General features: G+C 31.9%; 1 protein-coding gene across 2 annotated transcripts; it reads right to left on the minus strand.

Annotated features, from left to right (window-relative positions):
* Window positions 1–8,447: 8,447 nt before the first annotated feature.
* Window positions 8,448–10,922, minus strand: LOC129314222 (uncharacterized). Of its 2 annotated transcripts, XM_054957583.1 has the most exons (4): window positions 10,694–10,922; window positions 10,341–10,521; window positions 9,641–9,816; window positions 8,448–9,129 (listed from the first exon to the last, which is right to left on the minus strand). In XM_054957583.1, the coding sequence occupies exons 3-4, from the start codon at window positions 9,749–9,751 to the stop codon at window positions 8,677–8,679; spliced, it is 564 nt and encodes a 187-aa protein (XP_054813558.1). In that variant the 5' UTR covers window positions 9,752–9,816; window positions 10,341–10,521; window positions 10,694–10,922; the 3' UTR covers window positions 8,448–8,676. The 2 variants fall into 2 exon arrangements, with proteins under 2 accessions (XP_054813558.1, XP_054813557.1); XM_054957582.1 differs by lacking the exon at window positions 10,341–10,521.
* Window positions 10,923–13,307: the final 2,385 nt, after the last annotated feature.

A 13,307-nucleotide genomic window follows, 5' to 3' on the forward strand; every position in this document is an offset into this window, starting at 1 on the left:
GGATCAGTTTTTTAAAGGGCAAGACACGTAGAAAGCAAAAACAAAAGAGCAAGAAATGGAACAAAGAGCATGAGAGAGAGAGGAGAAGAGAAAAGGAAGAGAGGGAGTTAGGGTTCAAATTCGGAAGGCTTTGCGGCTGTTGCAAGCTCGGTTATACGATAGGTAAACTCCCTAAATCAATTCTCTTACTTCCCTCTTGGTTTTCTTGAGTTTTTATAAGAGGGAAATTCTTGGTTTTGATCCCAAAAGCTTTGTTCTTGTAAGCTTTGATTTCCTTAGGTCCTATAGAGGTTGTTTTGAGTTTTTATATGGTGTTATAATATTTTAAGTGGGCAATTAGATGAAAAAGGGAGTTTTAGGGCAAAAATCAAATCCTAAGAGATTGGATTTCACTCTTGAATGGTTTAAGCCTTTTGATTTAGTTATAATTATTCTATTTAAATCTAATAAGATTTAAATTAAGCTTTGATTTCCATTATAAGGGCTAATTATGAAAGTTGATAACACTAAGTGAAGGTTTTAATTGATTAAAAATTATATGAATTGGAAATTAGCCTAGTGGTAGCTAATAAATAGTTTTGGTGGTTAAGTAATACTATGTGAATGGTTGGTTTAATATATAGACCATTATGATGGATTATGGCTCATTGACCTGAGTTGTATGGTATGAGTTATAGTCTTCATTGATGCTATTTGCCATAAAAAGTGATATAAATCACTTATATGTTGTAAGGAATTATTGGTGAAACTTAATGGGAGGATAAAGAACAAGCCAAGTTTCATTTTTGTACAAGGGGAAATCCTTTTGGTATAAAAGGATTAAGGTAACAGAGAAATTTATATTTCTTATTACTTTGTTTAGCTATTTTTGAATAAATATTATTAGCTATCATGCATTATATTTTAAATAATTAAATGTAATTAATTGTATTTTATAAAGACTTATGGGGTACTACTTGAATAACAGTGCATATATGCTTTCTATTTGTTTAATAATAATGTTTTTATGAAAACAAGGTTATTTGCATGTATTGTAATTATATAGAATGAAAGTTGCGCTTAAGGAAGTGTAACTGGGTTTAGTACCTTAGATAGGCTAAGGAACCGCTTAAGGGAGGAGTGATATTTGTTATGCTACCTTAGAGTGTTGAAATGGTCAATACTCGAGAAAGGTAGACAAAAGTGAAAGTCATGATCTCAGTAGGAATTCACCAATGGGGAGGTGTAGACTTGTGATATTTTATGGCACATTACCAGTACTTAATGTTGCCTTTCATATTGTAGGCTCAATGTACTAAAGTGGTTTATGGATTTAGTGTTCGACACCTTTTAGTGGAGGAGGGAATTCAACATATGAAGTATGAGGTTGAGTGCCTAGGCCAAGGTAGCCCTCATATGGAAAGTAAGTTAGGCGAGTTATAGGAAGGGGTTAGCTTTGACTGCTCTAAATTCACATCAAAGGAGCACAGGCAGTTAGGTGAATTCAATCATGCCTTGAATTATGTTTTGTGCCTATGGAGGTACAAGTGGGTATAAGGTTTACTTGCGAGCTAAAGAGTGCCAGGGGGCATTCTGTCGGTCAGGAAAGGTCATATAGTCCTATGTCATGCATTTATGAATTTTAAATAATTAAATTATATGTTATGTTTAATCTACTATTCATTTATTTGACTATAACTTACTTTGTAATAATACTCTGTTACTAAAACTGTGGTTATTTCACCCCTTTCTTTTCAATATTTCCTGGTCCAGGCAAAGGAACTAGTGGTAGACGGGGAAAGAAGTAGAGCTAGGGGTTGTTTGTGGATTGTAAAGAACTACAATCTCTTTCTTTTGACAAATCTATTGTAATGTATTTAGGATTAGGGTATCAATAGGATGTGATTATATATGTGTGTGTGTGTGTGAATATGTGTAGATTATATTGCTTGTATATGAATTTTTATTTGCTTGTAGACTTATGGCTAGGAAACTTGGTTATGGTATGTGGTTTTAATGGATTTATTTGGTAGATCAAATTTCTACTACAAGCAAATGTTTATTTTAGTATATATGTGATTTTATAAGCAAATACAAAGTGGTTGCATTGTAAATGGTGTGCTATGGACAAACATACACCTTGGATAGAAAGAGTGGGTATGTGGGCTCCACGGAGATCTCTGAGCTAAATGAAAATATTTAACGTGTGTATTCATGTGTATATAATGTTTGGAATTGTTTTTTGGCCACTCTGGTGTGATTTGTAAAATTTTGGGATTTTAGGATCTATTTTGAAAAATGGCACTCAAGTGATTAAATTTTGATATAAGGAGTTTTTCTATCATTTAAATATTCTGTCAGGTACTCCTAGTTCTATTTGACGTGTCCAAAGTGTTCCCATAAGTTTGTGACTATTAGGATGAGATTTGGACAATTTTGAAAATGATTTTTACCAAAAAGCTACACTTTTGCATCCGGCTATCTAAATTTCAATTCAACTGTTATATTTTCCTAAAATTTAGGTCACAAGTAAAAAATTTTATAATCTTCATATGAGCTTTGAAATCACCTCGATCAAACATCGTACGGAGAAATGGTGCACTCTAAAAGTTAATCTAGAGGTGCTATCATGACAGCTATTTAATGCTATCATGACAGCAAAGTTGCTAAATTTGCAAAATGCATAAATTTCAATTCGTGTATTGGATCTTTTCAAAATTTGGTATGCTAATAATACTCTTTAAAAGTGACATGTGGGCTCTAAAATCGCTCTAATTGGGGGTCAAAAGATGAAATTGTACACTCTAAAAGTTGATCCAGAAGTACTGTCATGATAGCAACTTTATCCAATCTTGTAGAGTGTCCAAACTCTAATCCGGCCATCATTTTAAAATTTAGTACACTACTAGTAATCATTAAAAATGATATATGAGTTTTAAAATCATTTCAATCAAAGATTGAATGGCAGAATGGCATCTCTCAAAATTTAGCCCGGAGGGCTGTCATAGCAATAATTTAATGCTGTCATGATAGCATCTTCTTATCTCGCTTTCGCCTAGCTTGCTTCTATGTGCTATAGGTACAACCTATAAATTTTTATAAAGGTTTTAAATGTTTATTTTGCAATGGTGTATTTATTTAGTGATTTAAATGATTTCTTTCCTAAGTTGGTTTTAGGATCAACTCATTAACCATACTTAGTTTATTTAAATTGTGTAATTTTTAGATAACACTCGGGGCAAGTGTTACACATGCAGCTTATGCCACGACATATGGTAATTTCTCAGCTGCTCATGCAACTCCCTTTGAATCGTTGTGCCTTCACTTGATCCTACTAACACACTAGTCCAACACAACAAAACATCAATCTACCATCTAAAATTACCACCATATAATTAATCCACTAATTTACTATTTTATCCTATAATTAGCAATTAGTTTCTAGATTAAAAGCTCAGGATGTTACATGGACATAATAATAAGTATTAATGATATAATGTTATTATTTTTCTATTTTCAAGTTATTCAATTTACTTTTGCTACTTTAGAAGAGATTCTAATAAAGGAGGCATCAGCAAGAACTCTTACTACTAATGAGAATATCTTGGAGAAAGCATTAGGGAATAGTAACCATCCTGGTCATGTTCCAAGGTGTTGGCTTTGGCATCACAAGAAAAGAGTACTTTAGGTCACATATAATAAAAAGACCACTTCTTCTGCTGAGGTTTAAGAATTGAGGCACAAGCTAGCTGAACAAAAGTGGCAAATCCAAGCATAGTCATAACAAATAAAAGAATAGTCTAGATTTATTGACTTGTTGCCGAATCAGCATAGGTTAGGGCTTTTGCTAGGCAACATTAGCCCTATTGGGAATGACAGTTGCACAGTCCCATCTTAGCTACTACTTGAGGTAATATTATTCATTTTACTAGCCTTATTCATTTTAATGTTATTCATATTATATAATGATTTTCTCTTTTTTTTAGGGTGAAACCAACATTGATTATTCGGCAGAAGATGGCCATATGATTGCATTAGCATGTATGTACAACATTGCTGGCCAAATCCAAATTCACAATGAGAACATCCCTAAAGGGATAGTGAAAGTTAGTTTGAAGATGGCTAAGGACCTTAATTATAATTTGTCTTACCCTACTAAAGATGCAAGGACAGTAGTAGATGTACTAGGAAGCTTTATAGCATAACTAGTTCATCTCATATGTATTTCAGCACCATCTTCAAAGGAAAAGTAATTAAACTCATAACTTAAATTTAAATTTCATCTTGCATGTATTTTGGTTGGTCTCTGACTACCTATGTGTGGAAAACTAGCCTATTCATAAGCCAGTGAGAAAAAAAGCACCAGAGGCTATGAAAGCATCAGTGACTAGTAGAAGAAGGGAAATGCTAAGAATTCAGACAAATCCAAGGTGTCAATCTCAAGATCCTAAGCTTTCAACCTCTAAGAATCCTATCAATGCACTAGACAAACACTAGAAGTTGCTTAGGATTTATGTAGAAACACAAGAAGGAGCAATGCTCCTTTTCCCTACAGAGATGTGCACAAATCCTGAGTTTGTCAACCAAGTCAACCATAAGGTGTTAGTTGACTTATTCAATCATAATGATGCTACTACCTTATGTAAATTATATATGAGGTAAATTTCATAAATTTCTAAAACTTTATATTAAATTCTTAGTTATATATATTTACTTCAAATCATTTAACTTATTTGTTTTGCCATTTAATATATCTTTACACCGCCATGCTTGTTAGGAGAGATGTGGCATGAAGGGTTATACTCGTCAGTCCCCACATGATCTCTCCTCATGCCATGACATAATGAGTCCTAAGCAAAGACTAAAAATATCTTATATTTTATAATTGAAAAAGTATTGCATCTATTAATAAATATATGAAGGCAGTCACAAATTAGCTGATATGATGGGGTAAGGTGGGGAACTAGTTTAGGTGATTCTCACAATGATGCCCTGGACCATCCAGATTTTAATCTGAATGGTCTAGATTTAAAGTATTATTACATATTATATTTATTAAAATAAAAATTTATAAAAATTAAAAAATAATTTTAATAAATCTTTTATTTTAAATATGGTCTAGATTTAATATGGAGGGTCTAATTTAATATTAAAATTTTTATAATCGATGTATATTGACTATCTAGGTATACTTTGCACTGTGTGAGGTTTTGCGTCAATTAAGTCAAAATTGTTGGATAAAAACTTAAAAATCATTTAACTCTAGCAAATCAACTCATGAGTTTAAAAAAACAATCTTATGAGCTATAAGCTCATTTGTCTAGATTTTAAAGGATGTTCCTACTTGTAGTTTTTTGGGAAAATTTCACTTAAGATCCTCTGACCAAACTTAACAAAAAAGAAGACCCTGAGAATACTAATATATCACTACACGGTAGGGCCACTGATTTGAGATTAAATTTCACGGCTAAATGATAGTATTGCCCCTTACTGTAAGAACAAAGAAAAAAGTTTTGTTAGCTCAACCATGACACACACGTCTTGTAAACGTGTAGAAAATCAGTGATACCTCTATTTCAAACCTGAACCAATAGAATCTCCCTTGAGCAAATGGGAAATTTTCACTTAGAGAAATTCTTATTTCACCCATCATTGCACGCATCTTCGATAAGGACAGATGACACACTTAAGCTTTTCAAACTCTCAAATTTAAAGATTAGTGACACCTCCATTATTGAAATTCCGACCAAGAATCTCCCTTGTTCGAGTCACTAGCTGATCGAGTACTACCTCTAACCTTGTAGCTTCTTTTGGTTGGCATTGTTCTTCCCTCAGTAAACATTAAACCAACACTTAGAAAGCAGTCAATATTGTAACAAACAAGTGTAATAAGGAAATTAAGAACTATCATAAGGTAATTAACCACGCACTAAGGTGACGAACAAGTCATTCAAATATGAAATCACACCGCTATGAGCATGTTTTACTTAGAATTCTTTCTCATTATAACAAACAAGTGCAATAAGAAAATTAACAACTGTCATAAGGTAATTAACCACACACACTAAGGTAACAAAACAAGTCATTCAAACATGAAATCATACCAGTATAAGCATGTGTTACTGATATGTTTTACTTGAAATTCTTTCAGACACATATGAGTATATCAGAGACATACAGGTATATCATAGACTTACCGATATGTTGTACTTAGAATTCTTTCATGTTGTAACAAACAAGTGAGATAAGGAAATTAACAGCTATCGTAAGGTAATTAGCCACATGCATTGAGGCAATAAACATGAAATCATACCAGTATATCAAAGACCTATTAATATGACATGTATATTTTCTCTGTCCATTTTTTCGCACATTACCCACAGTTCTGCTTTCGTCAAATGATTTTTGTGTAGGAACTCCAACGATAAAGGTGTCGTTGATCTTTAGATGCCCTAGTTCAGGTCTTAGAGAAATTCAGATCTCTATTTCTATTTTTTGCATCATAAGATTTGTAATTATGATTAATGATCCTTACTTGTAATTAATCATATACAAAAGTTGATCCTTTAGTTTAAGTCCTAGAAGTCAACAAAGGTCTTGCTCATCTTCAAACGTCTTAGTTCATATCATAAAGAGATTCATCTCTGGCGACAGAGGTGTCTATCATCTTCAATGCATCATCAGTTTTCTTGATCTATGTTCATCTTTTTTTCTTTCAACGAGGGCAATGTTATCATTTGGTTTAATGCCTCTATCGTGCAATGATATATCAATATTATTGGGTCTTCTTTTTTATTAAGTCTGGTCAAAGGATCTTAAGTAAAATTTTCCCTAGTTTTTTTGAGTAACTAGTCATTGGATACAAGTTCTAGGCTGCTAGCTGTTACTCAAGTGAATTTGCAGTTGGTGAGTGCGCCAAATACATTTATTAGAAAAATGACAATTAGAAACCCATAAGAATAATAATTATAATTATAATTACAAACTCTAAATTATTAAAATTTCAATAATAGACCATGGTCCTTAATTGCAATTAAAAAATACAAATGATCAATTGGGAAATCAACAAAACTCATTTGGGATTATGTGTAATGTCAATTGAAAATTTATAAGAGTTAATTTTGATTTTTAATGTTTTACTATCAACAGACAGATAAACTACTTGAAAAATTAATAAAATACACTTGATATTACTTTTAAAGTTAATTAGGAATTTACAAGAGTTAATTGCAAATTACAAGCCAATCACTTGTGACTTTTTGTTGTCAATATAAAGATAAACCTTTTAGAAAATCTAAAAAATATATTTGAGATTATTAATAACATTAGTTAGGAACTTATAAGTCGGTCATGGATATCAAGCCAATCACTTATGATTTTTTGCTATTAATATATAAATAAATCGCTTGGCAAATTAACAAAAGATACTTAGAAATCTTTGCAGTTAGAGCCGGTAATTCGAGTCAAACCCAACAAACCAGCCCGAACCCACTCTAAAAAAGTTAGGGTTAGGCTTGGCTATATGAGCTTTTTTAAAAAAGTATGATACTTTAAGCCTTATCCAAATAAGCCTAGCTCAAATTGAGCTCGACCCGAATAAACCCGACCTCCAAAATTTTCAACTATATATATATATATATAAAGTTAATAATTTTGGCCAAGCCCAAATCTAACGAAAAAAAGTTATAGCCAAGCATGGCTATATGGGCTTTTTTAAAAGAGTAGAATACTTCAAACTCAATCCAAATAAACCCAACCCGCCTGAATTACTAGCTTTATTTGTAACGTTAGTTGATAATTTATAAAAATCAATGGTAAATCTTAAACCAATCAACAAAAAATATTTTATTGCTCGTAAAAATCATATTCTGTTTTTGGGATTCCAAAAATTCAAAGTCTAATTATAATTAATGTTCATATTAGGTTTCTAATTGTCATTTTCCCCAACAACAACTTGCAGCAGACAAATATAGCAAAGCGTAAACAACTACGCATATCTAAAATAAACACGTAAGTGTTTGTGGAAGTACTCGATAGACGAGTACAGAGATAGTAAACGACTGATGAGGCTAAGCATCACTAAGTTTCAACTCAGAAAAGCATTGTTAGACTTTCAATGCAAAATGAGTAGTCTGATCCAAGTGTTCATGAAATTTCCCAGAAAAGCTAGTAAACGAATCATGGAATAGTATGTGTCTATTGATTTTTCCAAAACCACTTGCAAGGCAAAGAGTGTACCGTTTACTGGGTTGAGTAACCAAATAATATTTTGAAAAAGAGCAGCTTTGAAAAGGATGAGCAATAGTGGACGTTAATCAACATGTAAACTCAACACACAATACACACCCACACGGCAAAGCACAAATACACATGCACATATAAACTTTTACACTATGGCACTTTCCCCACCTTTTATACATTAGAAGCAAACCTTTGTTACTTCCCATTTCTAATTTCATAAACTGCAATGAATTAAATAAATTTGTTAAATAAAATCAACTACAAAATCAGTCCAGGAAAAAGATAATCAACATTGTCATAGTTGAAACATACCTTTAGACTAAATTGACATGAGTGAACGAACATACAAGAGGATTATATCACTACTAGCCAATATATCAGGAACTTCTTTTGGCTCATTGCCAACTGCTACTTAGAGAACTTCACTAATAATATTTGCACATTTAATAAGCTAACTCAGTCAAGATAAACTTTGACATCAATCCCATTATCAATGAGGGATTGAACCACAGCTCTAATTTTCCCTTCAAACTTGTCCCTTTCTCTTGGAGTATAACAAGCAGTGTAAACATCAGCTTCTCTTGCCCTTTCAGCTAAAATCTGGCCAATCGCTAAGCATGCCGGTATGTCGGAACGAGACCGAAGGACGGCTTTTATGTCCTTAGAGTTGGTGCCTGCAACTGCAACTTGTTTGCTTGTCATCCTATGAGTGATAGAAGCTGTTACAAAGCGTTTTGAGATAAGCACATCAAGCGTGAAAGGTTCCATATATGCAACTGTTCTCTGCTTGAATGAGACATGCTTAGTTGGATTCTTTGATTTCTTCTCTTTCTGATAAGTGTAAGGCCGGCTGTTGTCATCATCGAGGAAATCCTCTACGCCAAAAAAGCTCCGTGGTGACATGTGAACCTATATGGAATATACGTAAAAGAAGTTAGCACAGCTGTCAACAAGAACACTCCAAATAAAGAGATCTAACGATCCTTTTATTTTTGGAAGAAGAATGTTACATGATAATTATTTTCAATAAACTTTGACTGTTTAGTTTAGCCAGATGATCAATATCTATTAAGCATAATTTCTTTAATGAAAACAGAGCTCTAAACCATCAAATTCAACTAAATGACACAAATTTGTTCAAATGAATCATTTTCCCCTCTTCAATGGAGAAAATCGGGACCCAATAATGAGTGGCTTGTTGGATGCTACTAATGTGCTAAATGAAAACAAAACAAAACAAAAAACACATATTATAAAGAACAACCAAGCAAAAGAAAAAATCAGTTGCCAAAAATATGCTGACACATGAACTATGACCAAATGCTGCACAAAGAAGGCTGACGCTAAATCTAACTAAGAAGTAGGCGAATAATAAAAACAAAAAAAAAATAAAGAATTTAACAAGAGCTAGAGAAATTACCTTCCCATTGTGGAAATAACTTGAGGGCGCATAAATCCAAGGCCTAACTCGGTTCCCTTCATAAGCATACATACTTTTGCTGCAAAGGTTGCCCAAAGCTTGTCTAAACATGTTTCTTAGACACTCAATAAAACCTTCTAATCAGCAAACACCTATTTCACCTGTGCCATTTACAACTGTGGAAATAAAAAGCTCCCTGTAAGTAAGAAGAAATCATATTTCCATTATCTATACAAAATTCTGAATAACCTAAAACAAAATGGTTCTGTGATCTATTATACACATGGATAAGCTTCCCTTTCAATTATGAAACTCACTCTAACAAGGCGGTGAAATCTTTTTGTTTCTCAATCCATTGCAATTTGTCAACAGATACCATTTCATGGAAATCACAGATGCTAAACAGCAATGGCATTGAATCACAAGCATGGTTGGTAAGCCCAATCTGATACGTTAACTAGTCTGCCACTTGCAAATTTAATCCAACTCCCTTAATAAATAAATAAATAATAAACCCATTTTCATTTTCAAGTTGTTTGCAGATTACATTTGTTCATTTTAATGGCTGTAAAAAGAAGGGGGCCCTTAAAGGTTGACATATACTCACTTGGGCTCCTATTTGATATGATAATTTGAGATCAAAGTTATGAAGATATAAAACGAAAGAGAACATCTAAAATAAATCTAGACATAGGCGGACCTAAATTACAATCAGTGAGAGCATCTGAAATCTTTGAAATATGCATTGTTCCAGATGCTTTAACGAAGATGTCTTAGTAAGCCAATTGATTCAGACGACTCCTCCAAGCCATTGAAGAAGGGCAATGATGACATTCTTGCAATTTATTATCTTCCAATTTCATCTAGCAATTTATGATCACCTATGGAAAAACTCCTGAAATTACCTCAAATAAAATCTCAACTATTCCTTACAATACAATTAGTACCAGTTACCAATTCTCAGATGCACTGTGAATCACTTAAGTAGGTCAAAGACAAACAATAACCAGAAGAATGAAGAATAGGAGAGTCAGTGGGAGGGAGAAAGCAAACCGAAATGGAGTTTAACTCCGGAAATTGAAGAGCACGATGATGGAGTTGGGCTGCAAGCAACAGACGATAGGAAGTCCACGACGATAGGCGAGGCGGGTAGATAGATTTCAGAGGGACAAAGACAAAAGCAGCTCGGCGGCAGCAAACACCCACGAGTTCACGACGGCGAGGAAGATTTCAGAGCCTGCGCCGATTTCAGAGGGAGAGAGCGCCTATTTTTTTAACCAAAAAAAACAAAACGAGACCTTTTCGAAGTCTCGGAGGTCAAAAGTAGAGCTGTCAATTAGGGCCGGCCTTTGAAGGGTCAGGGCCTAAACGGGCTGGCCCTAATAAGCCCTATTACATGTCAGGGTTTCATTTTTTAAGGCCCGACCCTAACCCTCAGGGCTAAAGGGCCGGCCCTCAGGGCCTTGGTCCTATTTTTTTAAAATTATTTTTTCAATTAAAAATTATAAAATATATATTTATAATTATAAAAAAAGTTATTATTCATAAAATTAAGTTTAAGAAAATAAATTTAAATTAATTTACACCACAACAATAAAGAAAACTAAAATATTTAGGTCTAATATCAAATAGCAACATCAAAGTAAATACCAATAAAAATTAAACTTAACTAATATTATCATAATAAATAAATAAGGGATGGATGAATACATTTAATATGTTCATTTCTTTGAATTATGTATTTAATCTTTTATTTTTTTATATTATAATTTAAAAAAAAATTATAAACGGGCCTAAAAGGGCCGGCCCTGGCCCTAAAGGGCCGGCCCTTTTATTTTCGGGCCTAAAAGGGCCAGCCCTTTTAGGCCCGATTTACATTTTTAAAGATAAAATGAAAGCCCGGCCCGTAATTGACGGCTCTAGTCAAAAGGGAAACCGGTTCAAAGCCTCTCACAGTTGCGTCAATAATTTGAACGGTATATATTTATAATTTTTTTATATTTTATTTTATGTTTATTAAAATAAAAATTATAAACTTTAATAAATCTACTTTATTAAATATTTTTATAATTTTTATAAATTAATTATCTAGATATAATATGAAAATTTTAAATTTAAAATTTTTAAATTATCATTTTTTCTTAATTTTTTTAAAGTGTTAGTTTAAAAACTATCTTTATTAAAAAGGAAAAATAACAATAAAATTCCATCAAAATATATAAATAATAATTAGATACTTTAAAATGTCATAATTTCTTTGAAATCTCTAAGTACCTTTCTTATATTAATAATTTAATGTTAAATGACTAAAATATCCTTTGTTTAAAATTAAAAAAAAGGTTCACATAAAAAGTTGTAATATTTTGTTCAATTCTTGTAATTTATAGAAAAAGATTGTGATTGTTTTAACAAAAGTTGTAAATGATTTATTTTCAAAACTTGAATTTTAATAATAAAAAAATTATGTGAGAAGTTGTGATTTCTTGTTCAATATTTACAACTCACGTAATAAAAATTGTAATTACTTAAATAAAAATTGCAACTGATTATTTTCAAGATTTGAACTAAAATTTCACATGGACAATTGTAATTTCTTGTTTAATTTTTGCTACTCACAGAATTAAAGTTTTGATTTAGACTAGTTATTTTTAAGAACTTATTTATAAATTATAAAAGAAATTTCATGTGAAAAATTATAATTTCTTGTTCAATTTTTGTGATTCACAAAACAAAAGTTGTAATCATTTAAACAAAAGTTGTTTCTAAAAAAATTGAGCAACACCTTTTTTTTTATTTTAAACAAGGAGAAATTTAGTCATTAATCTAAAATCATTAATGTCAAAAAAGTTCCTAAAAAATTTAAATGAATTATGACATTTGAGGGGACTTGATTGTCATTTATATATTTTGGTTGGATTTTATTGTTAATTTTTCAAATAAAAATTTAAAAAAATTGAAATAAGTTTAGTATTAAATCCAAACTATTCAAAATATATCTGAATAATTAATTTATAAAAATTATCAAAAAATTAAATATTAAATTAGATTATTTAGATTAATTATGCGTATTTAAATTAATAATAAAATAAATTTATTAAAATTTCATAGATTTTATAATAAATATAAAATAAAAATATCAAAATAAAGCATTAAAATTTGGACCACCCATATTTTTAGTTTGAATGGTCCAATGATGAGCACCAAAGCCAAATGCCCTCATCAACCTCAGAATGGCTAAGTGCATGTTTGGATTAACTTTCAACTTCAATTAGAATTAGCCAATTTGAAGTTAGGATATAAAATGTTCATTTTGTATTGTTTGGATTAGGAAAAAATCTCAACCTCAGTTAACCATAAACGATCATTTTTTCTGGAAGCCTAAAGACCTGGCTTTTAGCATCAACGTCAGCGTTAAAAGCCGTTGCAAGCATAATGATGTTGAATTTTTATGCTTTCTCTCTCTCTTTATGTATCTACCCATGAGCTGTCTGGCTTTTTTATGTTGTTGTGTGTGCTATTTTCTTCCTCTCATGACTGAGCTGCACCTCCAGATTTGCTCCACCTTCCTTTACTTCACCTTCCAAGCTCTACATTTAGCACCTAATCTCGATCGATCTCCACCTCAATTGAAGCACCAAGATCTCCACATTGAACTTCTTACAAACAG

The sequence above is a fragment of the Prosopis cineraria genome, unplaced genomic scaffold, assembly GCF_029017545.1.
Source record: "Prosopis cineraria cultivar Desert tree isolate PC_DT_omini unplaced genomic scaffold, ASM2901754v1 PC6, whole genome shotgun sequence".
NCBI lineage: Eukaryota > Viridiplantae > Streptophyta > Magnoliopsida > Fabales > Fabaceae > Prosopis > Prosopis cineraria.